The following is a 25,648-nucleotide window of genomic DNA, read 5'->3' on the forward strand; positions in this document are numbered from 1 at the left end:
CCTGACAGGCGGAGGTTCGAGCCCCGCTTAAGCCGGGATTTTTCCGCTGACAAGGAGAGGTTACTGTTCCCTCTTGAACAAGGGGGATGGAGTTTGTGGTGTGATGAGGTCTTGGCAGTACCCAAGGATAACGAGCATGCTCTTGTCGGGAGGGTAGGACATATAATGGTGATTGCGAGTCCAACTCGTGATCAGGCCATGGTGAAGTACACACACACACACACACACACACTTATAATGTCCATTCGGCACTATGCATCGGCGGCGAGGCAAACCGCGCCCCAGCTCAGGGTCGGATCAGTGCTTTGCCTTCCCAGTGCGGAAGGAGGCGACAGAAAGTTGGTTGTTGTACAAAGCTGACTAACAGAAACAAAACTGTCAAGATGCCACCAAAAACTTCCCGTTATTCAAAATGAGTATAAGCTGAAATATGATTAGATTTGATATAGATGAATGTAGAAATGTCGCTGGATATGACAACTTAGTTATCGCGTCACTAACCTGACAGCGCAATAGTCGTCCATATCCTTGAAACTGATAATGCGCCTTCCTTTAAACAAACGTAACATTGTTATATCGTCGGCATGCACTGGGTTAGCGACGACCGGTAGGGATGAGTCACCCCAAAGCCACAATCAGGCAGATTTTGATGCAAGATGCCACTGGTCAGACGAGGTGTGGCACTAAGTAAGATGCAACGGATATAATCTGACACACGGGGACACAGCCGGGTCAGTGGACCATCACCAGCGGGGGTAGAGGTGCTGCTTTCCACTAAACTAAGGAAACTATTCTGTCTGGTAACTGCGGACCCCCACTCACCTGCTGCCAGGAATACGGACAAGCGTGGCAAGACTCCTTTCTATAGCTTCGGGTTCCATGTAGATTCGGTATGACTGAGTGAGCGGATCACTCAGAATAAAAATTATTGCAACGAGCTATTTCCTGCCCGTATTTTTCGACGCTGCGGTCATACACTGTAAGAGAATTTGTATGCAAGGCTGCGGCTTCGATTCATTTTTGATGGCGTCACAGAGTCGCGAATGCAAAGTGCACGCCGTGACTTGTGTCTTTGGGTTGAATGAGTGGAAATGACAGGAAGCATTTTGTCTTTCGTGGGCTTCCAGAGCACTTCAATAACCTACCGAATACAATGAGTCTCTTGGTTTGATATTCGAAGACTTTCGGACAAAAAAAAAATCTATGAGACGAATTCTTCAAGTTCGACTAAGCAAGGCTACAGTAAGGTAAAGTTGGGGGTACACTCTTATACGCCAAGCTGCGAGTAGCCTCGGTGCTCATCTCCGTCTCATTGTCCACTGAATATGTGGTGAATAAGAACTTACGCGGGGACGCAAGGTAAATGTGACATTCATAGATACAGTGCTTATAAAAAAAATAATCTTTAATAAAAAAAAAGCATGCAAAAGAACTAGAGGGCAGAATGAAACACCCGAGATACATTATATGATATATTTACACCACTTCCACGTGACCTTACACACGAGCGAGGCAAGTGACAACGGCTGACACAAAGCAGCGTTGCAGAACCTTGTTTAGCCTTTGTATCGACCTGAAGCCCGAGAGTCTTAATGAATCAGTCAAACAGTAACACTTACCTGTTTAGATTTAGGACTTTCCGGCGCAGCCAAGTAAGATCCAGCACAACGCGGACGCTGTCACTACCTTTGTTCGTTCAAGACTAACTGTACGGCAGCTGCAACAGGCCTGGCACTCTTCTTGAGGGTTTCTTGAACAATAATTTACCCTCTTTAAGTGCAGTCCAAATTACACAATTAACGGTAATTGCTAAAAATAACATTAAATCTGATAAAATCACAATGCTTTCATATATTGTAAAATAATTACATTAAATAAAACTTCAGACAATAAAATTTCTTCGAGCAAATTATGGCATTACTTGGGTACAGCACAACACATACATTACTGTTGTGGTGAGTACTGAATATACACGCGCTGAAACATATATTATAAACTACATTTTAAATTCCAAGTTTAGGGGGCCAACTTTGACATGTACACTATACCTTCCCGGGGACTTAATTAAGATTTATTCTCCAATCAAACATTTTATAGCCTTGTGAGGGAAGGGTCCACTTGGCGGGAGTTGGAGTTAGACACGCGTGCATGCGGTAGTTATTACAGATCCTCAGCAACAAGTTAAAGCTCTCTGCATTCATAAAGAGTCCTATTGAGGGAGAATCACTCGCCAACATAATCGATGACACTACTTCGCGCCTCACCCAAGTAGTATAAAATGACTAAGCCCTCAGCTTGTTAGAAAAATATAGACTATTTGTTTATATTTTTTTCCCGCTTACCAGTAACGGCTACCTAAATGATATCTTGAGGCAGGGTTCTGCAAAATATGGGATGTGAGTCAATACTGGGGTGTGACAGACCATGCACTCCTTTGCCTCCACTTCTCCAAACATACTATGGGCCACTTTCACAGTTCGACATGACGGGTTAGTAAACCTCCGAACCAATACCAAAAACTTCGAGAATTCCTTTCGTAGTGTTTTGTGTTCATATAATGTAACTTCAGAGATTTGAGGACACTAAGCAGGAAATCTCTTGAGTACCTGGTCTTGCATCGAAAACCTAACCATTATGGATTGTGTAAGACTGAAGAGTTTGGTTCAAGTGATTACAAAGCCACTGTGTTGGACCGTGAGATCGACTCATGGATAAGTAAATACCAGCCGGCGGGAGGTACAAAATAAAAGAGGTCGTGAGGGTAATACTTATAATAAATATGGGAGGCAACAAGGAAACTCTGATGGACACGGATTTTAGGGGGAAGATGGTATTAGAAGGTGTCGTGATGGTAATGCTTAGAATAAATATGGAAGCCAACAAGGAAGCTCAGAACACGGATTTTAGGGGGAAGATGGTATTAGAAGGTGTCGTGATGGTAATGCTTAGAATAAATATGGGAGCCAACAAGGAAACTCAGAACACGGATTTTAGGGGGAAGATGGTATTAAAAGGTGTTGTGATGGTAATGCTTAGAATAAATATGGGAGCCAACAAGTAAACTCAGAAGAATACTGATTTCAGGAACAAGATGAAGTAAAATAATCTGGAAAAGTGCGATATTTTAAGCCGGGCGACGGAACAATCAGCAATATTACAACCTATCCATAAGAACTTAAAGTGCTCGTGGCAGGGGTTTTTTTGTGTGTGTTTGTGCGTGTGTTTGCTTGTTTGGTTTGTTAGAGTGTGTGATATGATGCTAAAATTATTCGGTGCAGTAATTATAAGTGACATCATAATCGTGTTGTGAATGACTTCCCTTCACTTAAATCATCCTCATTTCGGAGCAGGACTACAAGAGCGTATGGTAACGTGGCTTATACTTTGCGTTTTTAGGTACAGTCCCGGAACCACATTTGTCAAGGCTTTCGTAGAGGTTATGGGTATTTCTACGGGTAATTGTATGAGCATAGTGATAGTCTAACAAGGTCTTTGCACCGTGAACGTAAAAAAAAGAAAATAAATAAATCCTTTGAGGCCTTGGGAAATAGTTGCTGTGGGAGTCAAAAGCGTCTGAGAATACGGGTCCTGAAGTGCCAGTTGCGTGAGGAGACCGACACTTCCTTAAAAGAGACCCGCCTTCTTCTTCAGGTTGATCCGCTTCCACTGCGGCAGCTTGTCGTAGGTGTCGCGGTCCATGCCAAACACCGCCTTGAAGTCAGCCTCGCTCAGGAAGTCCTGCGGGGGCATAAACAGGGGCGGATTAACCACTAGGAAGACCATGGAAATTCATGTATGTATTCAGGATGGGACGTCTCACGATCTTGGGATATCTCATGACACCACACCGGCAAGACGTGCGGCCCTGCTTTGTTTATCACCGCATGTTCCCGCTTCCTGTCATTATTGTTCTCACTTCTTGATAGTGTCCCGCGGCGCATAAATCAGGTTGTTAGTTTCAATAAATTGCTAAAAATGATTACACTGTCTTTTAAACCCCTTTTGTTCTGTTTCTGTTTCTTGAGTGATGGCGAGCATGAATTACAATGGCCCCTGCTTTAATTACAGACAATCTCTCTCTCTCTCTCTCTCTCTCTCTCTCTCTCTCTCTCTCTCTCTCTCTCTCTCTCTCTCTCTCTCTCTCTCTCCTCACCTCTTTGTTCTTGGGGTCGACCTCCGGCGGCAGCTTCTCGGCATCCTTCACCTTCAGGATCTGCAGCGGGTAGGTTCGTTTGCCGCGGCCTGACCCCGACGAGAACGATGACGTCACAAGCACCTGGGCCCCCGGCGCCGCCTCCTCCAGCCGCTCGCAGATGTCCTCGTACGTCATGTTATCCTGGGGGCGAGTCAGGGTTCGAGAAGTGGGCCGTGATTCACAAAGCGTTAGCGACATAGTTTGCGGCGTCAACAATACATCGGCATCCACAAAAGCCGCGGTCATAACTACTATACATCGTTAATCGCTTTATCGTCGGAATTCACAAAACATTCATGACGTCACGATCCGATAAATATTATGTTGTTAAACGTCTCGGCACCTCAGTTCGCCTGTTGGAAAAGCCTCTCCTAAAAGTTGATGGGACTTTCGTGGCTCTGTATATAAAACCACTCCAAGAAAACGTGACGATACAGACTCCTCACTAGATGTTGAACACATTGCAAACCTACAGTGGGTAAATTACTTTTCTTTATTTCATTGTTTACAACCCACACTGATTCTGTGTTTGTATTTCTCTTTATTGCGTAGCAGACGAAACATTATGACGCTTCCTAAACACAATGGTACTCCACTATCTGACCTTCCTAGATTCCTCCTCTGTTCTAGTTTTATGAGTGAGTGGCTTACTCTAAGATGCGCGTAGCCTCAGTACTCGCCTGCATATCATTGGGCCTTATTTTTTTACAGTAAAGAAAGCAGCTCAAGGGCAAAAAGTAAATAAAAAAGAGAAAAGCCCGCTAAGTGATGCTCCTGTTAAACAATGTAGAGTCTATGGTGTTCTCTTAACAATAAAGGAAACAGCTCAAGGTCAATCAACAAAGAAAAAAAAAGCTCACTAGTCGCTGCTCCTGCACAAGCAAACAGGAGTAGTGTCCAAATGGTAAGCCAATTTCGGATGAAGAGATGTCCTGATACTCCCCTCGTGAAAGAAAAACCCGGTAGAGAAGTTTGGATACTCCCATCTTGAAAGAACCTATTAAGGGGCTCTCACACATTCCCGGTCCCGGTCGCGACCGTCCCCGATGACTCCCGATAAGCCGGTCGCCGGTCGACCGGCTGTAAGATCGGGGATTGTCGGCGGCAGACCGCCGGTCGACCCCCGGTCGACCCTGAGGACCGTAGACGCAGCCGACAACCGCCGGTCAACTTTAAAATTTTCAAAGATATCGGCGATGCTCCCGGTCGACCGGCGGTGTGGAAAAATGTCTTGAAATAACCCATTAGAGGTGTCCTGATATCCCCCTCGTGAGATAACCCATTAGAGGTGTCCTGATATCCCCCTCGTGAAATAACCCATTAGAGGTGTCCTGATATCCCCCTCATGAAATAACCCATTAGAGGTGTCCTGATATCCCCCTCGTGAAATAACCCATTAGAGGTGTCCTGATATCCCCCTCGTGAAATAACCCATTAGAGGTGTCCTGATATCCCCCTCGTGAAATAACCCATTAGAGGTGTCCTGATATCCCCCTCATGAAATAACCCATTAGAGGTGTCCTGATATCCCCCTCATGAAATAACCCATTAGAGGTGTCCTGATATCCCCCTCGTGAAATAACCCATTAGAGGTGTCCTGATATCCCCCTCGTGAAATAACCCATTAGAGGTGTCCTGATATCCCCCTCTTGAAAGAACCCATTAGAGGTGCCTGATATTTCCCTCGTGAAAGAACCCATTAGAGGTGTCCTGATACTCCCCTCGTGAAAGAACCCATTAGAGGTGTCCTGATACTCCCCTCGTGAAAGAACCCATTAGAGGTGTCCTGATAAACCCCTCGTGAAAGAACCCATTAGAGGTGTCCTGATACTCCCCTCGTGAAAGAACCCATTAGAGGTGTCCTGATACTCCCCTCGTGAAAGAACCCATTAGAGGTGTTTTGATACTCCCCTCGTGAAAGAACCCATTAGAGGTGTTTTGATACTCCCCTCGTGAAAGAACCCATTAGAGGTGTTTTGATACTCCCCTCGTGAAAGAACCCATTAGAGGTGTCCTGATACTCCCCTCGTGAAAGAACCCATTAGAGGTGTCCTGATACTCCCCTCTTGAAAGAACCCATTAGAGGTGCCTGATACTCCCCTCTTGAAAGAACCCATTAGAGGTGCCTGATACTCCCCTCTTGAAAGAACCCATTAGAGGTGTCCTGATATCCCTTCTTGAAAGAACCCATTAGAGGTGTCCTGATATTTCCCTCTTGAAAGAACCCATTACAGGTGTCCTGATATCCCTTCTTGAAAGAACCCATTAGAGGTGTCCTGATACTTCCCTCTTGAAAGAAAACCCCATTATAGCTGACCTGATACTTCCCTCGTGAAAGAACCCATTAGAGGTGTCCTGATACTTCCCTCTTGAAAGAAAACCCCATTAGAGGTGTCCTAATACTTCCCTCTTGAAAGAACCCATTAGAGGTGTCCTGATACTTCCCTCTTGAAAGAACCCATTAGAGGTGTCCTGATATTCCCCCCTTGAAAGAACCCATTAGAGGTGTCCTAATGCTCCCTCTGTCAAAGAACCCATCCCCCGGGTCATGAGCTATTGCCACGACTACTATCAGACCACTTACGTTCCATAGGTCGTTGTCCCAGACGCCAAAGAAGCCCGTGAAGTTGGGTGGTTCAAAGCCCTGCTTGATCTTGATGATGGGAATGTCCTTGCGGCCGGCGGGGTCCGTCCTCAGGTACTCTATGGCAAGGGTCTCAGAGACTTGCTGCTCGGCCTGAAAATGAAAGAAAGGATTTGATGGAGGACATGCCCGTAAAGAAATAACCTTGCACAACGCACACTACGACCAAGTTTAACCTAACCATTATTCTTACGGCCCATTTTAAAGCCCATTAACAATACTATAATAGCTATGAGCATCCAGCCATCTCTTTTTTTTTATGGTGTCACGGGCAAAGCAAAAAAAAAAAAAAAAACTGAATATAAAAGATGCTGAAAGAATGATCGATTGTGACTCCAGAAGTGTCTTGATATTATACAAAAGAATAAAGGCAGTTCCAGAGTTAACCGGAGAGGAAAATAAAACAATGAAGATACTGGTTAACTCTTGTATGTGAGTGTGCGTGAGTCCGTGCTTGCGTGAGTGTGTGTGTGTGTGTGTGTGTGTGTGTGTGTGTGTGTGTGTGTGTGTGTGTGTGTGTACCTTGTTGGAGTGGTGTCCGGTCCAGAGGAAGATTGTGTCCCAGGCGTCCAGGAGCATCACGTCATCGTCCATCAAGTCCGCCTGGGAGAAATTGATGTTCTCCTCCGCTGCCGTGGGAACATGAACACAATGAAAAAAATGATAATAATAATAATAATAATAATAATAATAATAATAATAATAATAATAATAATAATAATAATAATAATAATAATAATAATAATAATAATAATAACTAATAATTAAATGACATACTAGTAAGTCGTAAGTCTTGTTTAGCACACAGATTGCATTCCTATAGAGCTCGCATAAAGTATATTCCATGAGATTTAAGTATTACTATTTGCCATAAGAATATCCGAGTTTGGTTCGCGCTGACGTAAGAAAAGCGGGTAAGCGTGCATGCTAATGAGGCTTCACATCGTGTTCTCCTTAATTTTGAAAGGTGCTTGCCCAGCTGTTGGCGCCACGCAGCTGTGAGTGCATTAGAGTAAACCTGCGGCGCAACTTTCCGTCTCTGATAGGTAGATAGAGGGATGGGGAAGTGCGTAGACAGACAGACCAACAGCTAGATGTGAATATACAGACAGACAAAGATAAAGGAATAGACAGATAAATGAAAAGACAGACATAGAGAGAGAGAGAGAGAGAGAGAGAGAGAGAGAGAGAGAGAGAGAGAGAGAGAGAGAGAGAGAGAGAGAGAGAGAGAGAGAGAGAGAGAGAGAGAGAGAGAGAGAGAGAGAGAGAGAGAGAGAGAGAGAGAGAGAGAGAGAGAGAGAGAGAGAGAGAGAGAGAGAGAGAGAGAGAGAGAGATAGGCTGACAGATAGATAGACAGATAGACCGACAGACAGATAGATATAGACGGATAAATTGATAGATAGATAGATAGATGGATAGATGGATAAACAGATAAATAAGCAGACACACAGACGTGCAGACAGATATATAGTGATATGGATAGACAGATAGATAGAGAGATGGCAGATATACAAGTCTCTTTTACTCCTGCAGAGGTAAAGAGCTCCCTTTCCTATCATCGAGGTTTTCCTTCTCACCTTTGAAGACTCCCGAAGCGTTGGAGCATTGGAAGAGGCGTGGAGGGTGTGTGGACTGCTGCTCCTTGAGTCTGGGAGCGCTGGCATACTTCTCCTGTCCTCCGAGGGCGAACCAGAAATCCTCCTTCTCGTATCCTGAAGAAGAGAGGAACCCAATAGAGACGTGGTCGGGGAACTCTTCTTACTGCGACCCAACTTTAGTTTAACCATGTCCACCACGACTCATTTGTAAGCTTTTTGACAGTACTAAGGATGGTATTCTCAGCTCCTTTCGCCCCTCACATCAACAATTTCCAAAGGCCTAAAAGGAGATCAGTCGGGTTCTAAGGAGTGTTGTTTAGGTTCAGGGTACAGAAGAAGGATCAAACTATATACCACCAGGGCCATGAAACTACTCATGGAAATGATCAAAACTTCTACGGAAACTTTGTCAAATATGAGCTTAGGCCCCGAAATTTTTAAGAATATGGCCCTTAGTGTTTTTTTTTTAGGTTCGTGGTACAGAAAAGGGTCAAACTACCACCAGGGCCATTAAACTACCAATGGAAATGCTCAAAACTCCTTCGAAAGCCTTGTCAAATATGAGCTTGGGCACAGAAGTGAATAAGAATATGTGTTGTGTTGCTAACGTTAATACTTTAGAATGTCATGTCAGCTGAGCCCCATAACCACGTGGCTGCTCCTCACCCTCGGACACCATTAGCGTCTCGCCCCTGCCGGACGCCAGATTCTTGGCCATCTCTCGCTCGTCGCCGGTGGAGCCTTTGCCGCACCACACGTACGTCACCTGCGGGGTCGCTATCACGAAACAGTCATTGGAGTTGAGGCAGCCGGCGCGCATGTCAACCTGTGGGAGGGAAAGGGTCAAGGTGTGCAGAGTCCTGGGCAGGTATTATCAGGTTGGTATTGTCAGACGCTTCCGCCTCTCACATCAACTATTTCCGAAAACCAAAAAGGAGATCAGTCGGGTTCTAAGGGGTGTTTTTTTTAGGTTCATGGTACAGAAGGATCAAACAGGTCATAAAATTACCCCTGGATATGCCCAAAACTTCTACGAAAGCCTAGTTAATCATGTGTGCTTGGGCGTGATGTTGAAGATTATATGCCCTCAGACGCTTTCTGCTCTCGCAAAAAATATCCAAAGGCCACAAAAGAGATTAATCAGGTTCTCATGAGTGCTTTTCATGTTCATGATGCAGAAGTTTTGTCAAGCTATCCCTAGGCTCATAAAACTACCCATGGCAATACCCACAACCTCTACAGAGACAGAGACAGAAAGAAAGAGACTGAGGGAGACAGACAAGCAGACAGACTGACAAACATATTCACCCGCGGTTCCCACCACCTTCAGTACAGCTCAGTACAGTCTTATCAAATGTGGGTGTGTAAGCCCCGAAACGTTTGAGAATATGAGCCCTGTTACCATACAGACAACAGCAACAACAAAATAAAGAAAAACTCTAATAATAACAGCAACAACGCTTACCTCAATAGCCTTGGTGTTGTGGTTGGTCGTGCCTCTGACTTGCAGCATGTAGGAAGTCTTGCGCCCCTGGTCCCGTGCTCCAGGCCCTGCGTAGGTCAGCCAGGTTCAGAGGCGGGGCAAGAGGAACGAGTAGCAGGCGAGGAAAGACGTGAGGGAAACATGTAACAAGGAACCAAATGTGGAACAACGTTGACTAAAGGTAATGCTGAGAGGAAGGAGGAATATAGATAGGTAGGTAGATAGATAGTCTAGTTAGAGCAGTGCTTTCCAAACTGGGGGCACCGTGAGCTGGGTACAAGGGGGGCGTAATTCCGAGTGCCAAAATTTGCAATTTGGCAAGAAATAACACACACACACACACACACACACACACACACACACACATGAAGGATAAACACTGTTTGAATCATCCTCACGTGACACATCTGTTCAAAGCAAAATATACCAGTTACCACCACCTATCTGCTTTCTAAAATTTCATCTCTCTTCATGTGTCTTGTACGCGTTCCTGATACCACTGACTCGCACCGCTAGTAGCAGTGTTCACATCCCCCCAAAAATATTCCCAATACCACCGCCCGCCACACCTACCACATCTTCAGTTACCCTAGCCAGCCTGCCTGTGGTACGGGAATGATTATTGTTTTCTGAATGTTTCTTTCACGATTACTGATTATTCATTTGCTGCTCATTGTTTTCTGGAGTCTGCATTTAATTATACGTGTGATTCTCTATGATATACATATATATATATATATATATATATATATATATATATATATATATATATATATATATATATATATATATATATATATATATATATATATATATATATATATATATATATATATATATATATATATATATATATATATATAAATTATATGTGTGTGTGTGTGTGTGTGTGTGTATATATATATATATATATATATTTAAACAAAGGATATGTGGGTGTGTGTGTGTGTGTGTGCATCATGTAAAACAGGGCATCATGAGAAAGAGAGAGAGAGAGAGAGAGAGAGAGAGAGAGAGAGAGAGAGAGAGAGAGAGAGAGAGAGAGAGAGAGAGAGAGAGAGAGAGAGAGAGAGAGAGAGAGAGAGAGAGAGAGAGAGAGAGAGAGAGAGAGAGAGAGAGAGAACAGGACATGACGTTATGATGCAACGGATGTCAGATAATGTCTCACAACGGATGTCTGACAATATCATCTTGTTAATAATAGAATTCACTCTTCTAACAAAAGGCTTTTGTTCACCATACATATGTATTTTTTATACGTAATTTTTTATATCGAAAGAAGCAGTTCAAGAAAAAAAAAGAAGACAAAAAAGCCCGCTAAGCACTGCCTCTATAAAAGGAAGCATAGAGGAGTTCCCAAAAGAGAGGTCAATTTCGGGAGAAGAGGTGTCTGGTTACTCCTCTCTTGAAGGAGGTCAAGTCGTGGGCAGGAGGAAATACTAATATAATGATCCTGTGATAAGTCTTTTGTTGACTAAGTAAAACGAATAAGGAAGACTGTGCAGGGTTCCCTTTGTCCCGTAACATCGCACAAACTCGTGAACAGATATATATATTTTTTAATTGTTTTATGGTCGACTTCAAGGCGTGACTTTAACACGGATACTTTCCTCCGCAGGGAGTTTGTTCCTCAACCCAGGAGGAGGGGAGAGGGGGTTGTCTGGCAAGGGGCTCATTTTTGAAGACTATAATCTTGTACGACACTAGTAGTAGTAGTAGTAGTAGTTGTAGTAGTAGCAGCAGTAGTAGTAGTTGTAGTAGTAGCAGTAGTAGTAGTAGTAGTAGTAGTAGTAGTAGTCGATATTAAAAGAAAAATCTCAGAGGAAAGGCAACAGGCCCAAAGAGACGAGCTGGACCGTCTTACACACCACCTGTCCACAGAAATGGGTAGAAAAATACACACAGCACAGGAGGCAGGCGCCTCTAACTGGCTAACGTCATTACCAATCAGAGCAAAGGGCTTCAGCCTCAACAAACAAGAATTTGTCGACGCCATTGCTCTGAGATATGGCTGGCCGATTGAGGGACTGCCTGATCTCTGTGCATGTGGATCACCAAATGATGTCACCCACACCATGACATGTAAAAAAGGAGGTTTCGTCTGTATTCGACACGATGACAGCCAGCATGCTCGGGGAGGTATGCCAAGACGTCACTACCGAGCCGGCACTGCTTCCCCTGGACGGCGAACACCTTCGGTACAGGACAGCCAATACCTCACAGGAGGCACGGGTTGATGTAAGTGCCCGTGGATTCTGGGTGCGCGGACAGCGGGCGTTCATGGACATCCGCATATTCGACCCGATGGCTGCCTGTCACCGTGAGCTGCCCCTGCAAGCCGCCCACCACAGGAACGAGCAGGAGAAGACAAGGGCATACGGTGAAAGAATCCAACATGTGGATCAGGGCAGCTTCACCCCCCTCGTCTTCACCACATCCGGCGGGATGGGTCCCAGAGCCCAATGCTTCTACGCACGCCTCACGGAACTAATCTCAGAAAAGAAGCATCAGCCAAGGAGTCACGTTGTCGCCTGGATGAGGTGTCGCCTCTCGTTCTCCCTGCTCAGGTCGGCCATCCTATGCCTCAGGGGCACCAGACACTCTGGCCCAAAAGCCACCAACATCTCCAATATGGACTATGAAGCCACAGTGGTGGAGAGTGACATTAGGGTGGGTCGGGAGTGACTTGAGTAGGGAAGGAAAGGGGGATCTAGACGTAATAGATGATAGGTGATTTAGTGTCAGGTAGTATTAGTGATATGGTTGGATGCCACAGTCATTAGCGAACAGAGTTGGGGCTACTGACCTCCAAGCTATGGAGCCCTCCATGATTATGTGTCGGGAAAATAAACATGGGTGGAGATATCATTTATGTCAGTAGAAAAAAAAAAGTAGTAGTAGTAGTAGTAGTAGTGATAGTAATAATAGTAATAGTAATAATAATAATAATAATAATAATAATAATAATAATAATAATAATAATAATAATAATAATAATAATAATTTTTCTACAGCAATGGAACAGCTCAAGGGCGAGATTTTGAATTAAGGATAGACAGAATGTTTAGTGTGAAGAGGAGGGGACAACTGACTGTTATCGAAGAACCAATAATTAGTTCATATATGTAAAAAAATATATATACATAATAATAAGCATAAAAAAAGGTACTTGTCTGCGTTAGTACTTACCGTCGAAGGCGGACGCGTAGCCCCCCTCAAAAATGACCATTTTCCCACCAAACACCGCGATGAAGTGCGGCGGCTCCTTGCCTTGCACCACCCGCACCTGCACGGCGCGTCCCTCCAGCCTGTTGTCCAGCTCCACCGCCTTCGCCGCCACCGTGCCCGCCTCGTCCTGGCTGGCGTGGCTGCCCTGTGGGGGAGAGGGAGGTGTACAGTACACGACACCTGAAGCATAAATGTTGCTACAGAACAGCATCAACTTTTAGACTTTAGGTATACGATGTTTATGTTCTGGTTCTAAAAGTTCTATAGTGATTTTCTTTTTTTACACTAGAGGAAGCAGCTTAGGGTGAAAAACAAGAGCCCGGTAGACCCTGTTTCAATAAGGATAATGTTCTTTTTACAGTAAAGGAGGGTAGCTCAAAGGCAAAAAAATAAATTAAAGCAAAAACGCCAGCCAAGAAGAAAACGAGAGGCCAAAAAGAAAGGGCCATAGTGTACCACAGCTATAAATAAGTAGCAGTAGAGGTAATAGTAGTAATAACAGCAGCAGCCGTAGCAGAAGTTTTACCGATATCAGTATTAATTAACAGTTACATACGTAGCTATTGCATTAGTGTAGCCGCGTGGTGCGTGCATACTCACAATCCAGTAGTAGAGGATGTAGTGCTCCCGGGACCCCTCGAGGTAGGCATAGAGCACGATGTAACAGTCCCCCATGAAGAACTCTCCGTACTGGTTGTCGGGCACAGGCACCAGGTTGAAGTTCTTGACTCTGGCGACACACGTTGGTGATGGGCGTTACACAGACAGCAATAGGAACCTTCTGTGTATACTTATGGATATGTTGATCTCATGCAAAAGACTACGACATGACCAAATGAGAAGAGAATCTAACGCCTATGGAAAGAATTGGAAGTAGAAGGGATGGTAGTAGTAACAGAAGTAGGAGTAGTAGTAGTAGTAGTAGTATAGTATTAGTAGTAGTAGTAGTAGCAGTAGTAGTAGTAGCAACAGAAGTAGTAGTAGTAGCAGTAGTAGTAGTAGTAGTAGTAGTAGTAGTAGTAGTAGTAGTAGTAGTAGTGGCAGTAGTAGTAGTAGTAGTAGCAACAGAAGTAGTAGTAGTAGTAACAGAAGTAGTAGTAGTAGTAGTAGCAACAGAAGTAGTAGTAGTAGTAGTAGTAGTAGTAGTAGTAGTAGCAGTAGTAGTAGCAGTGGTAGTAGTAGCAGTACCATCACCACCACCACTACTACTACTACTACTACTACTACTGCTACTACTACTACTATTACCATAGCTGGGCGTTATCGCGATAAGTTATCGCGATACTTTATCTCTGATAACAAAATCGGGTTATCGGCCATCCGCTACTTATTTAAATATATATCGGTATTTTCGTTACTTTAGCAACCAAACTAGCGATAATCGCTACTTTTTCCCACCTCTCAAAAAAAAAAAAAAAAAAAAAAACGTTGTCTCCCTACTGCGCATGCGTGGCCCGGTGTTTTATGAAAAAACTTCGGGGTATGAAATATCTTCGGTGAAGAGATTTCATACTTAGATCATCAACATTAAAACACTAGGTTATTTTTTTATGTTACTCATGCAAAAATCAATGTATCAAAGAAAAAAATCATTTAACTTTGCCCATAAAATGATTATTCACTACATCAAATTTGATATTCCATATTCGTTTGTGAGCATGCCATGGTATTGAAGGCACCCGGTGTTGTGTTATTTGGTGTCCCATCTTCAAAAGCTGGCGCTTTTGTTTAAAAACACTGGTCTCTCGTGAACTGCGCATGCTCAGACCAGTAAGCGTATACCTGTACAGTCTCACAAAACTTTTAACACATTAAGAGTTGCTGGAAAGCTGAATCAGACATGCAGTACCACCATCCTCGCTGTTTCTAGAACGACACTCTGTACATATAAGTACAACTCGTACAGAGTGTCGTTCTAGAAACAGCGGGGATGGTGGCAGTGGTACTGTATGTCTGATTCAGCCTTCCAGCAACTCTTAATTACGGTTAAAAAGCTTTGTGAGACTGTACAGGTCTACGCTTGCTGCTCTGAGCATGCGCAGTTCACGAGAGATAAGTGCTTGTAAACAAAAGCGCCAGCTTTTAACGGTGGGGAAGCCAAATAACACAACACCGGTTCAGGCGCTCCTACTATCCATATCAGACCCCATGACATACCGTTTTTCGCAAATATCTTTCAAACGAAGACTGGGATCAGCATGGTGCTGTGGCACGGATTGTTTCACACACTCCGCTAATTTTTGACGCTATATATTGTGCACTGCCAGATGCGGTTAATTATGGCGTTTACTCTTGACTGTGATGGCAAAACCTGCGTGAGCCACTCACACATTCGGACAGGTGAGGCGTGACGTATTTGTGACGTGTATCCACCACCTACCACCACCCATGGCTTCCCCCACTCCCCTCCTTTCCCTCTCTCTCTCTCTCTCTCTCTCTCTCTCTCTCTCTCTCTCTCTCTCTCTCTTTTCCACTTGCGCTGTACACGATATATGAACCCATGCACACGTGTGACTTGAATTAATGGCAGATAAGTAGAAATTATATGCTGATTAAGGTTGGATAGTTTACGCAAGCAATCGTAATTGATGTTATATTGCTTGTTTCACCGTTACACCGTATCTGGTAAGTGAAGAAGGTACGTAACATGGTAAGTATCTAGCACGCTGCCGATAGACGGCTGATACCCACGTCCTGTGGAGGAAGGAGTTTTTCATCGCTGTCAGCCATGGCCAACATACTACGATGTCCGCGTGGGTGCAAAGGAGTCATTGCACTACGACTCTTCCATATATTTGACCAAGAGAATATCGAGAACAAATTAAGGATAAGTGTGAATAGGTAAATAATGAATCAAAGTTATATTTCGTAGTTACAGATAAAACAGTCGTGTGCATAAAACACCCAACCATACTTAGCATATACTTTCGAGATATCCGCCATTATAGACAAGTCATATGTGTGCATAACTTCACATCTCATGTACACTGAGAGAGAGAGAGAGAGAGAGAGAGAGAGAGAGAGAGAGAGAGAGAGAGAGAGAGAGAGAGAGAGAGAGAGAGAGAGAGAGAGAGAGAGAGAGAGAGAGAGAGAGAGAGAGAGAGAGAGAGAGAGAGAAAGGGTAGAAGGGAGGGAAAGGGGGGGTGGGAGTAGGGGAAGCCAGGGGTGGAGGTAGGTGGTGGATACACGTCACAAATACGTCACGCCTCACCTGTCCGAATGTGTAAGTGGCTCACGCAGGTTTTGCCATCACAGTCAAGAGTAAACGCCATAATTAACCGCATCTGGCAGTCCACAATAGCGTCAAAAATTAGCGGAGTGTGTGAAACAATCCGTGCCACAGCACCATGCTGATCCGAGTCTTCGTTTGAAAGATATTTGCGAAAAACGGTATGTCATGGGGTCTGATATGGATAGTAGTATTACCGTCCATATGCACGTGTCAACGTGTGGTTTTCAGGTTTTGTAAGTATTCAAAAATACAGATAATGAAAATTTGAGTTCACCTATGTTTTTCTATCTGAAATATCAATATTGTATCGTTTTCGCCCATCGGACTTATCGCTAGCTAGTATCGGAATTGTGGATTTATATCGGGTATCGGTTATCGGTTATCGCCTATATTTGTGTCTCCAGTTAACGAATATCGGTTATCACCGATAAGGTTTTCCATTATCAGTTATCGGTTATCGGGGATAAGGTTTTCTGTTAACATGCCCAGCTATGACTATTACTACTATGACACACACACACACACACACACACACACACACACACACACCTCCACACTTCCTTCTGGCCCTTGCCGTCGTCCACCATCTGTGTTTTGGCGGCAAGCTGGGGTTGTGAGTGCAAGGTCGTGGCATCGAACTTGGTCTGGACTGTCGTGGCGATCTTGGTGGCTGGTCAGGCGGGGAGAAGATATTGCTGTTAATACGGGCAATGATGTGGCATGTCCGCTTATCCCGCCAGCCACACCCAACGTGACTTGATAAAATGGAGAAACATATAGAAATACCACATCGGGTGACTTATCTAAACTGCAAATACTGTAGTCTGACTCATCGATCCAAACAGACACAATACTCACTCATATCAGCTATCGACCAAAGCCTTATGCTACGATGAGTATAAGAAGAGTGTATCAAGACACCTCTCCACCCGAAATTGACCTATTTTGGCTACTCTTTACTTTTATCTTTTATAGGAGCGGCGAGTAGCGGGCTTTTTTTTTGTACTCTTTTTATTGCCTTTGAGCCGTGTCCACTGATGTAAAAAAAAAAAAATGCCCTGAATCATCCAGAGTGAGAATTTCGAAGGTCTGAGCGAAGAGTTCAGCTTTGGAGACAGGTGCGACAGCTGTGGTGCCGTGAGGATCAAGGAGGGACGGGAAGCGTGAAGTAACACTGTAGAAGGTGTTTTGTGCGACTTACTGGATGCCTGGCGGCCGAAGCCTTTACTCTGGTCTATGTCCTTCCAGTCCTTGAAGAGCGTCTTGAACTCTGGCGGCTCGCCGTGCTCCACGATGCGCGACACCTGTGTGCTGGGGGTGGGGGGGAACAAGCACGATATGAATAAAAGAAATAAGACTGAAGATATTGTAATGACTTGGGAGGGTCATATCATGTGTAAACTTGGCAACATGAACGTACAACTAAAGAAACAAGGTGGCTACTCTGAAATTGCATATTGCATCTTCTAAGACATGGCTTTCATTATGATGACTTATTACGATATGAATTTTAACATGATTTTTTTTACAATTCATGATTCTTTTACGACCGGAGTGCTATACATGAATATGCTTCCACGCGGCTGCTCCTTACTGTGCCGGGTATCCCTTCTTGGTGATGAAGCCTTGGGCGTTTCTCAGGGCCTCCTCTCGCTCCTTCTTGCTCGCCCGCTTGCCCACCCACACCCAGATGCCGTCCTGCCCATTGTCGATAATGAAGGAATCCTGCCGGAGACACAAAGGTCGGTATTGTCATAAGCCTCCATCCCTCACATCTATTATTTCCAAAGGCCGAAAAGGAGATGAATCGGGTTCTAATTTAGTGTTTCTTAGATTCATGGTACAGAAGAAGGGGCAGACTACCAGAAGAGTCATAAAACTACCCAAAACTCCTATGAAAGCCTTGCCAAATACATATGCTTGGGAGTCGACATGTTTACGAATATGGCCCATGGGGTGTCTGCGGGGCCATATATAAGGAGGGGGGCAGGAGTTATGTAGGTGAACCCCTTGAAGATTGCACTTGGGGTAGGATGAATTTCGTGCGTATGGGAGGGATCATAAAGGAAGGGCCGAGGAGCGAGAGAGCACAAAGCCTTACATTGCTGTTGAGGTCGGAGTGCAGCAGCGGGCCGTTCTTGACCTCCACGACCTTCAGCGTCCCGGACTCGTCGGTGCAGCGGAACAGTTTCAGCTCCTGGGAGATCCGACGAGCCTATTCAAGAGGGAGACAGAAAGAGATAATGGCAGAGGAAGAACATCAAGGGGGAACAGATGGCAAGGGAAGTGAGGAAGGGACAGAGAGACAGTATGAGAGATGCAAAGAGATAATGATAACAACAGAGGAGGAGGAAAGAGGAGGAAGGGAAAAGGAGACAGTGATACGAGAGAGAGATGGAAGGAGATAATGAAAGAGGAAGAACAAAAAGGAAGAGATAGCGAGGATATGAGAGGAGGGGATAGGGAGATAGTGATAAGATAGAGATGGAAAGAGATAATGGCAACAAATGAGAACAGACGACAAGGAAAGATAGATATAGAGACAGTGACAGAGACAGTGAGCTAAAGGTACAAATGGCAAGGGTGACAGAGTGATAGTGGGAGAGTAAGGGTGAGATGAAGGGACAAAGAACAAGGAAAATGGAGGAAGGGGGAAGGGGAAGGACGAGGAGGGAAGGGAAGGGAAAGGAAGGGAAGGGAAGGGAAGGCAAGTAAAGTGGAGAAAAAGGGATGAGAAGGGAAGGGAAAGGAAAGAGAAGGGAAGCGAAGGGAAGGGAAGGGAAGGGAAGGGAAGGGAGAGGAAAGGAAAGGAAAGGAAAGGAAGGGAAGGGAAAGGAAGGGAAGGGAAGGCAAGTAAAGTGGAGAAAAAGGGATGAGAAGGGAAGGGAAAGGAAAGAGAAGGGAAGGAAGGAAGGGAAGGAAGGAAGGAGGGAAGGAAGGAAGGAAGGAAAGGAAAGGAAAGGAAAGGAAGGGAAGGGAAAGGAAGGGAAGGGAAGGCAAGTAAAGTGGAGAAAAAGGGATGAGAAGGGAAGGGAAAGGAAAGAGAAGGGAAGCGAAGGGAAGGGAAGGGAAGGGAAGGGAAGGGAAGGGAAAGGAAAGGAAGGGAAGGGAAGGAAGAAGGCAAGTAAAGTGGAGAAAAGGGATGAGAAGGGAAGGGAAAGGAAAGAGAAGGGAATGTAAGGGAAGGGAAGGGAGAGGAAAGGAAAGGAATGGAAGGGAAGGGAAAGGAAGGGAAGGGAAGTCAAGTAAAGCGGAGAAAAGGGGATGGAAAGGGAAGGGAAAGGAAAGAGAAGGGAAGCGAAGGGAAGGGAAGGGAAGGGAAAAGAAAGAGAAGGGAAGGGAAGGGAAGAGAAGGGAAGGGAAGGGAAGGCAAGGGAAAGGAAGGGAAGGGAAGGCAAGTAAAGTGGAGAAAAGGGGATGAGAAAGGAAGGGAAAGGAAAGAGAAGGGAAGCAAAGGGAAGGGAAGGGAAGGGAGAGGAAAGGAAGGGAAGGGAAGGCAAGGAAAGTGTAGAAAAGGGGAAGGGAAGGGAAGGAAAAGGAAAGGGAAGCGAAGGAAAGGAAGGAAAGGGAAGGGAAGGGAAAGGAAGGGAAGGAAAAAGAAAGAGAAGGGAAGCGAAGGGAAGGGAAGGGAAGGGAAGGAAAGAGAAGGGAGGCGAGGGGAAGGGAAGGGAAGGGAAGGGAAGGGAAGGGAAGGGAAGAGGCGGGAAGGGAAGGAGGGCAAAATAAGGGTGGGATGAGTGGAAAAATAGCAAAGGAAATAAAGGAAGAAGGGGACAGTGACAGTAGCAAAATAAGGAGGATATAAGGAGACGGAGAGCAAGGAAAGTGAAGGTACAAATTATTGAAGTAAAAGAAAGAGCCTCAGACTTGAAATCGCGAACATTAGTCAAGGTGTTGATTTATGATTTCGGCCATGAGGAGGTGAGGGGTGAGGAGGAGCTGAGGCAGGGAGGAGCGTAGATGTTTGTTTTGAGCTGCGAAATTGACCTTTCTTTCGGCCACCTCTTTTGATTCTTTTTTTTTTTAGGAGCAGCGAGTAGCGGGCTTTTTTATTATTGTTTCTTTTTTTGTGCCCCTGAGCTGTCTCTTTGTTGTAAAAAAAAGTGAAACAAGAGAGTGAGGGATGATGAGGTATGCGGTAAATATCTCTGTCTATCCACCTACGTATAGCAGTTTTCCTCTCTATGTATCTATCTATCTATCAATCTATTGCCTTGTCTATCTATCGACCTAAAAATTTGTCTCGCTATATATCTCTTATCTATCAGTCTACCTAGTAATTAATCTTTCTATATCTATCTATCTATCTACTTGTATATCAGTTTGTTGGGTTCCTATTAAATTATCTCTATCTATCTGTTTATCTATCTGTCTCTACCTATCTATCAATCTGTTGGCTTCTATCTATCAACCTAACAACTTCTCTTTCTATATCTATCTACCTACTTATCTATCTATCTGTCTATCTGTCTCCACCTGTCTGTCAATCTGCCGGTAACCGTTTGTCTCACCACTGACTCGTCCTTGGGAGCCTCGGCCGCCGGCGTGACCTGCTTGTTGTTGAGGGGCAGCAGCCGCTCGAAGCTCAGGCGCTCTCGGTCCTGCAGCGCCGCCTCCTGCCCGTCCTCCACCACCACCACCGTGCCGCCGCCGTGCTCCGTCCGCAGCGTCGAGGCGAACTGAGGGAAGAGGAGAAGGATGAGGTGGGATTAAGGAAGTGGGAAAATGTTCGGATTGGAAAATGTCACGGGGAGGAATAGTCGAGGGGGAAATAGTCATGGAGAGGAATAGTTGAGGGGGAAATAGTCAGGGAGAGGAATAGTCGATTGGGGGAAAAGTCATTGGAGAGGAATAGTTTAGGGGGGAAATGTCAGGGGAAGGAATAGTCGATTGGGGAAAAGTCACTGGGGAAGAATAGTTGAGGGGGAAATAGTCAGGGAGAGGAATAGTTGATTGGGGAAAAGTCATTGGGAAGGAATAGTTTAGGGGGGAAATGTCAGGGGAAGGAATAGTCGAGTGGGGAAAAGTCACTGGGGAGGAATAGTTTAGGGGGGAAAACGTCAGGGGGAGGGATAGTCTAGGGGAGAAAACTACAGAGGTAGGGATATACTAGGGGGTAAAAAGTCAGGGGTATGGATACTCTAGGGGGAAAACGTCAGAGGGAGGGATAGTCTAGGGGGGAAAACGTCAGGGGGAGGGATAGTCTAGGGGGAAAAGGTCAGGGGGAGGGATAGTCTAGGGGGAAAAGGTCAGGGGGAGGGATAGTCTAGGGGGAAAACGTCAGGGGAAGGGATAGTCAAGGGGGGAAAAACATCAGGGGAAGGGATAGTCTAGGGGGAAAACGTCAGGGGAAGGAATAGTCGAGGGGGAAAACGTCAGGGGGAGGGATTGTGTAGGGGGAACACGTCAGGGGAAGGAATAGTCGATGGGGAAAGGCCAGGAGGAGGAATAATCAAAGGGGAAAACGTCACTGAGGCGTATCACCACTTCTTCCCCACCAAGACACAACACACCCACCCAGCCGACCTGCCTTGGATGACCCCCAGGATTAAGGCCTTCATGCAGCAAAGGAACCGCCCCTTCCACACGGACCGAGCAAGACACAGGGCCCTTCGCAACACAGTCATCAGGGAAATCGCAGTGGCGAAGGAGTACTACCAAGAACTACAACACCTGGAGGGCAATAACACCAGCAAGCTGTTCTCCAAGATACGCCGTTTGTGTGGCCTGGGAAACCCGTCGTCGGCTTTCCCTTTTCTCCCCTCCTCCTCCTCCCCCCTTGAGATAGCTGAACTGATTAACTCTCACTTTTCCTCCATCTGTCAAAGCCTTCCCCCCCTTGACCTTGCCTCCCTTCCCGCCTACCTACCCTCCCCGTCTAATCCTCCCTCCGTCGAAGAGTTTCAAGTTGCCGAAAAACTCAGATCTCTCAAACTCAAAAGGTCTACCACACCCCTAGATTTACCCACAAAGCTTTATCAAGAGTTTTCCTAAGAACTTGCTACCCCCCTTGCCTCCATCATAAATGCCTCCCTCACTCAGAGCAAATGCCCCACAGATTGGAAAACCTCATTCGTCACTCCCATCCCCAAAGTCACCAACCCCACCTCACTTAATGAACTAAGACCCATTGCCATCACTCCAATCCCGAGCCTGCTTTGTGAAGACTTTGTATTTAGCTGGGCATATGATACTATTCATTACAAAATTGATCAGAGGCAGTTCGGCAACGTTAGAGCCTCCTCCACAACACATTGCCTCATTAGTTTCCTTGATTTCATTCTAAAAAACCTGGAAACCAGAAAAACTTCCTCTGCCCTCGCCTTTATTGACTTTCGGAAAGCCTTCGACTTGGTTGACCACACCACTGTCATCACCAAGGCCATAAACATCGGCCTGCCCTCCCACCTGACATCCCGGCTGGCGGACTTCCTGACGCACCGGCACCAAGCTGTGCGTCATCAGGGCTGCATCTCCACCCTCCAGCCCCTATCTGCTGGGGTGCCACAAGGGACGCGCATGGGGCCTCTTTGCTTCCTTATTCTGATCAACAATGCACTGTTAGACGCCCCTCATCGCTGGAAGTACGTGGATGATTCTACAGTGGGCATCTCCATCAACAACACAGCCCCTGACTACACGCCCCTACAACACATTCTGGACCGACTGCAGAGCTGGACGCAAGACAATCGCGTCACCATCAACACCAACAAGACGGTGGTGATGCATTTTCACACCTCCACCACTGCCATCCCATCGCCAGCCCTGGAGGTTGGCCCTCACCAGCTGCAGGTGGTTGAATCCACCAAACTACTTGGAGTCACCCTAGACAGCAAGCTGAGCTGGGGCAAGCACGTCACCACCATCATCAGGGCGGCTTCCTACAAACTTTTCATGTTGAGGCGCATGAAAGCACTGGGAGCCCCCCAAAGGTCGCTCAAGGACCTGTACACCACCTTCATCCTTCTCAGACTCCTCTACGCCTCTCCTGCTTGGGCTTCCTCCATCAATAAGACCCAGCAACCCCAATTAGAGAGAGTGCAAAGGCGTGCATGCAGACAGATTCTGGGCAATTCTTACACTAACTACGGGCATGCACTCACCCAGCTGAATATGCCCACCCTACAGGACCGATACCAGACAAACCTAACCAAATTCGGCAAGTCCCTCCTCCTCAACCACCGTCATAGAGACCTACTCCCACCCGCCCTTCCACCCCCCACTATAGTCTGTTCGGAGCATGAAGGCGGTTCAAGGTGTGGCAGATTCCAGAATTCCCATGAGTGCAGCTCTGCCAGTTCGACCGCCAATTATCAAATTAGCACTCTCTCCCGGCCTACCCACCCACAACCCACCTGTTTATCTGTCTCTCTCCCTCTCTCTCCCTCTCGACCCGGGGGAGGGACCTAGGGGGACACACCGACCACCACCACCACCACCACTACCACCACCACAACGTGGCAACATGGAAAAAAATCGCTGCCACATGTCATAGAATTTGTACAAATCCTTGTTATAATCCTAAACATCGACACTCATTGTACTATGTAGCTAAATTTACTATGTACAGAATATATAAAATATCACTTTCAAATAGCACATGGGTGGGAAATAAGAGAAAAAGATGCATGTACGAAGGCTGATTTGGCACCATGGCTAGAGGTAAACGACGACACCAGCTCCATCCTGAACCGCCTTCATGCTCTGAACAGACTATAGACCCACAAGACAAAACAATATTCTCGTCTCGGTCAAAACTCGCACGGACAGATATCGACTTAGTGCGGTACCGACACTTGTGAGGGTCATTAACACCTCTATGATCACATGACCCCTCCACTCCAACACACACACACACACACACACACACACACACACACACACACACACACACATCACCCTTCCCCACTTCCCCCATTACTCACCACATGAAACTCATTGTATGGTATTTTTGTGTATTTTCAGCCTTATGGCTGCCTACAAATGAATAAACCATTTATTATTATTATTATTTAGTCGATTGGGGAAAAGTCATTGGGGAGGAATAGTTTAGGGGGGAAAACGCCAGGGGAAAAGTCACTAGGGGAGGAATAGTCGAGGGGGAAATGGTCACAAGGGGAGGGAGAATGTAGAGGAGGGGGGTCAAGTCTTGGGGAGGGAGTCCAAGGGGAGTAAGTAAGGGGAGGCTATGTTAAGGGGGTAAAAAAAGGTAAAAAGGTAAAAAGGTAAAAAAGTAAAAAGGTAAAAAGTAAAAAGGTATAAAGGTAAAAAGTAAAAAGGTATAAAGGTAAAAAGGTAAAAAAGTAAAAAGGTAAAAAGTAAAAAGGTAAAAAGGTAAAAAGGTAGAAAAGTAAAAGGGTAAAGAAAAAGGTAAAAAGGTAAAAAAATAAAAGTAAAAAGGTAAAAAGTAAAAAGGTAAAAAATTAAAAATTAAAAGGTAAAAAAGGTAAAAAGGTAAAAAAGTAAAAAGGTAAAAAAGTAAAAAGGTATAAAGGTAAAAAAATAAAAAGGTAAAAAGGTAAAAAGGTCAAAACGTAAAAAGGTATAAAGGTAAAAAAATAAAAAAGGTAAAAAGGCAAAAAGGTAAAAAAAGGTTATAGGGTAAAAAAGTAAAAAGGTAAAAAAGTAAAAAGGTAAAAAGGTAAAAAAGAAAAAAGGTAAAAAGGTAAAAGAAGTAATTAGATAAAAAAAGGTGAAAAGGTAAAAAAGTAAAAAGGTAAAAAAGTAAAAAAGTAAAAAGGTAAAAAGGTAAAAAAAAGGTAAAAAGGTAAAAAAAAAAAGGTAAAAAAGTTAAAAGTAAAAAAAGGTAAAAAGGTAAAAAAAGTTAAAAAGGTAAAAAATAAAAAAAAGTAAAAAGTTAAAAGTAAAAAAAGGTAAAAAGGTAAAAAAAGGTAAAAAGGTAAAAAAGGTAAAAAGGTAAAAAAGTAAAATAGTAAAAAGGTAAAAGGTAAAAAATGGTAAAAAGGTAAAAAAAGGTAAAAAGGTGAAAAGTAAAAAAAGGTAAAAAAGTAAAAGGTAAAAAAAGGTAAAAATAATAAAAAAGGTAAAAAAGTAAAAAGGTAAAAAAAGGTAAAAAAGTAAAAAGGTAAAAAGAAGTAGAAAGCTAAAAAAGTAAAAAGATAAAAAGATAAAAAGGTAAAAAAGTAAAAAGTAAAAAGGTAAAAAGTAAAAAGATAAAAAAATAAAAAGGTAAAAAAGTAAAAAAGTAAAAAGTAAAAAGGTAAAAAAAAAAAGGTAAAAAGGTATAAAAAAAACTCAACCGGGGAG

The 25,648-nt window shown here is 44.6% G+C and overlaps 1 protein-coding gene across 2 annotated transcripts in view; it reads right to left on the reverse strand.

Moving 5' to 3' along the window:
• Positions 1 to 1,458: 1,458 nt before the first annotated feature.
• The window catches only part of LOC127000270 (villin-1-like), an 86,393-nt gene continuing 62,203 nt past the window's right edge, over positions 1,459 to 25,648 (reverse strand). For both annotated transcript variants that reach the window (XM_050863725.1, XM_050863726.1), the window contains 14 exons: positions 20,893 to 21,060; positions 18,483 to 18,596; positions 17,976 to 18,106; positions 17,583 to 17,692; positions 16,931 to 17,051; positions 13,750 to 13,879; positions 13,111 to 13,294; positions 9,904 to 9,989; positions 9,105 to 9,264; positions 8,418 to 8,552; positions 7,362 to 7,468; positions 6,780 to 6,932; positions 4,154 to 4,336; positions 1,459 to 3,738 (listed from right to left, as the gene is read on the reverse strand). In XM_050863725.1, coding sequence (XP_050719682.1) covers positions 3,625 to 3,738; positions 4,154 to 4,336; positions 6,780 to 6,932; positions 7,362 to 7,468; positions 8,418 to 8,552; positions 9,105 to 9,264; positions 9,904 to 9,989; positions 13,111 to 13,294; positions 13,750 to 13,879; positions 16,931 to 17,051; positions 17,583 to 17,692; positions 17,976 to 18,106; positions 18,483 to 18,596; positions 20,893 to 21,060 — 1,896 coding nt within the window. In that variant the 3' untranslated portion in view covers positions 1,459 to 3,624. The remainder of the gene's footprint in view (positions 3,739 to 4,153; positions 4,337 to 6,779; positions 6,933 to 7,361; positions 7,469 to 8,417; positions 8,553 to 9,104; positions 9,265 to 9,903; positions 9,990 to 13,110; positions 13,295 to 13,749; positions 13,880 to 16,930; positions 17,052 to 17,582; positions 17,693 to 17,975; positions 18,107 to 18,482; positions 18,597 to 20,892; positions 21,061 to 25,648) is intronic.

This window comes from Eriocheir sinensis, chromosome 18 (genome assembly GCF_024679095.1).
Source record: "Eriocheir sinensis breed Jianghai 21 chromosome 18, ASM2467909v1, whole genome shotgun sequence".
Classification (NCBI taxonomy): domain Eukaryota; kingdom Metazoa; phylum Arthropoda; class Malacostraca; order Decapoda; family Varunidae; genus Eriocheir; species Eriocheir sinensis.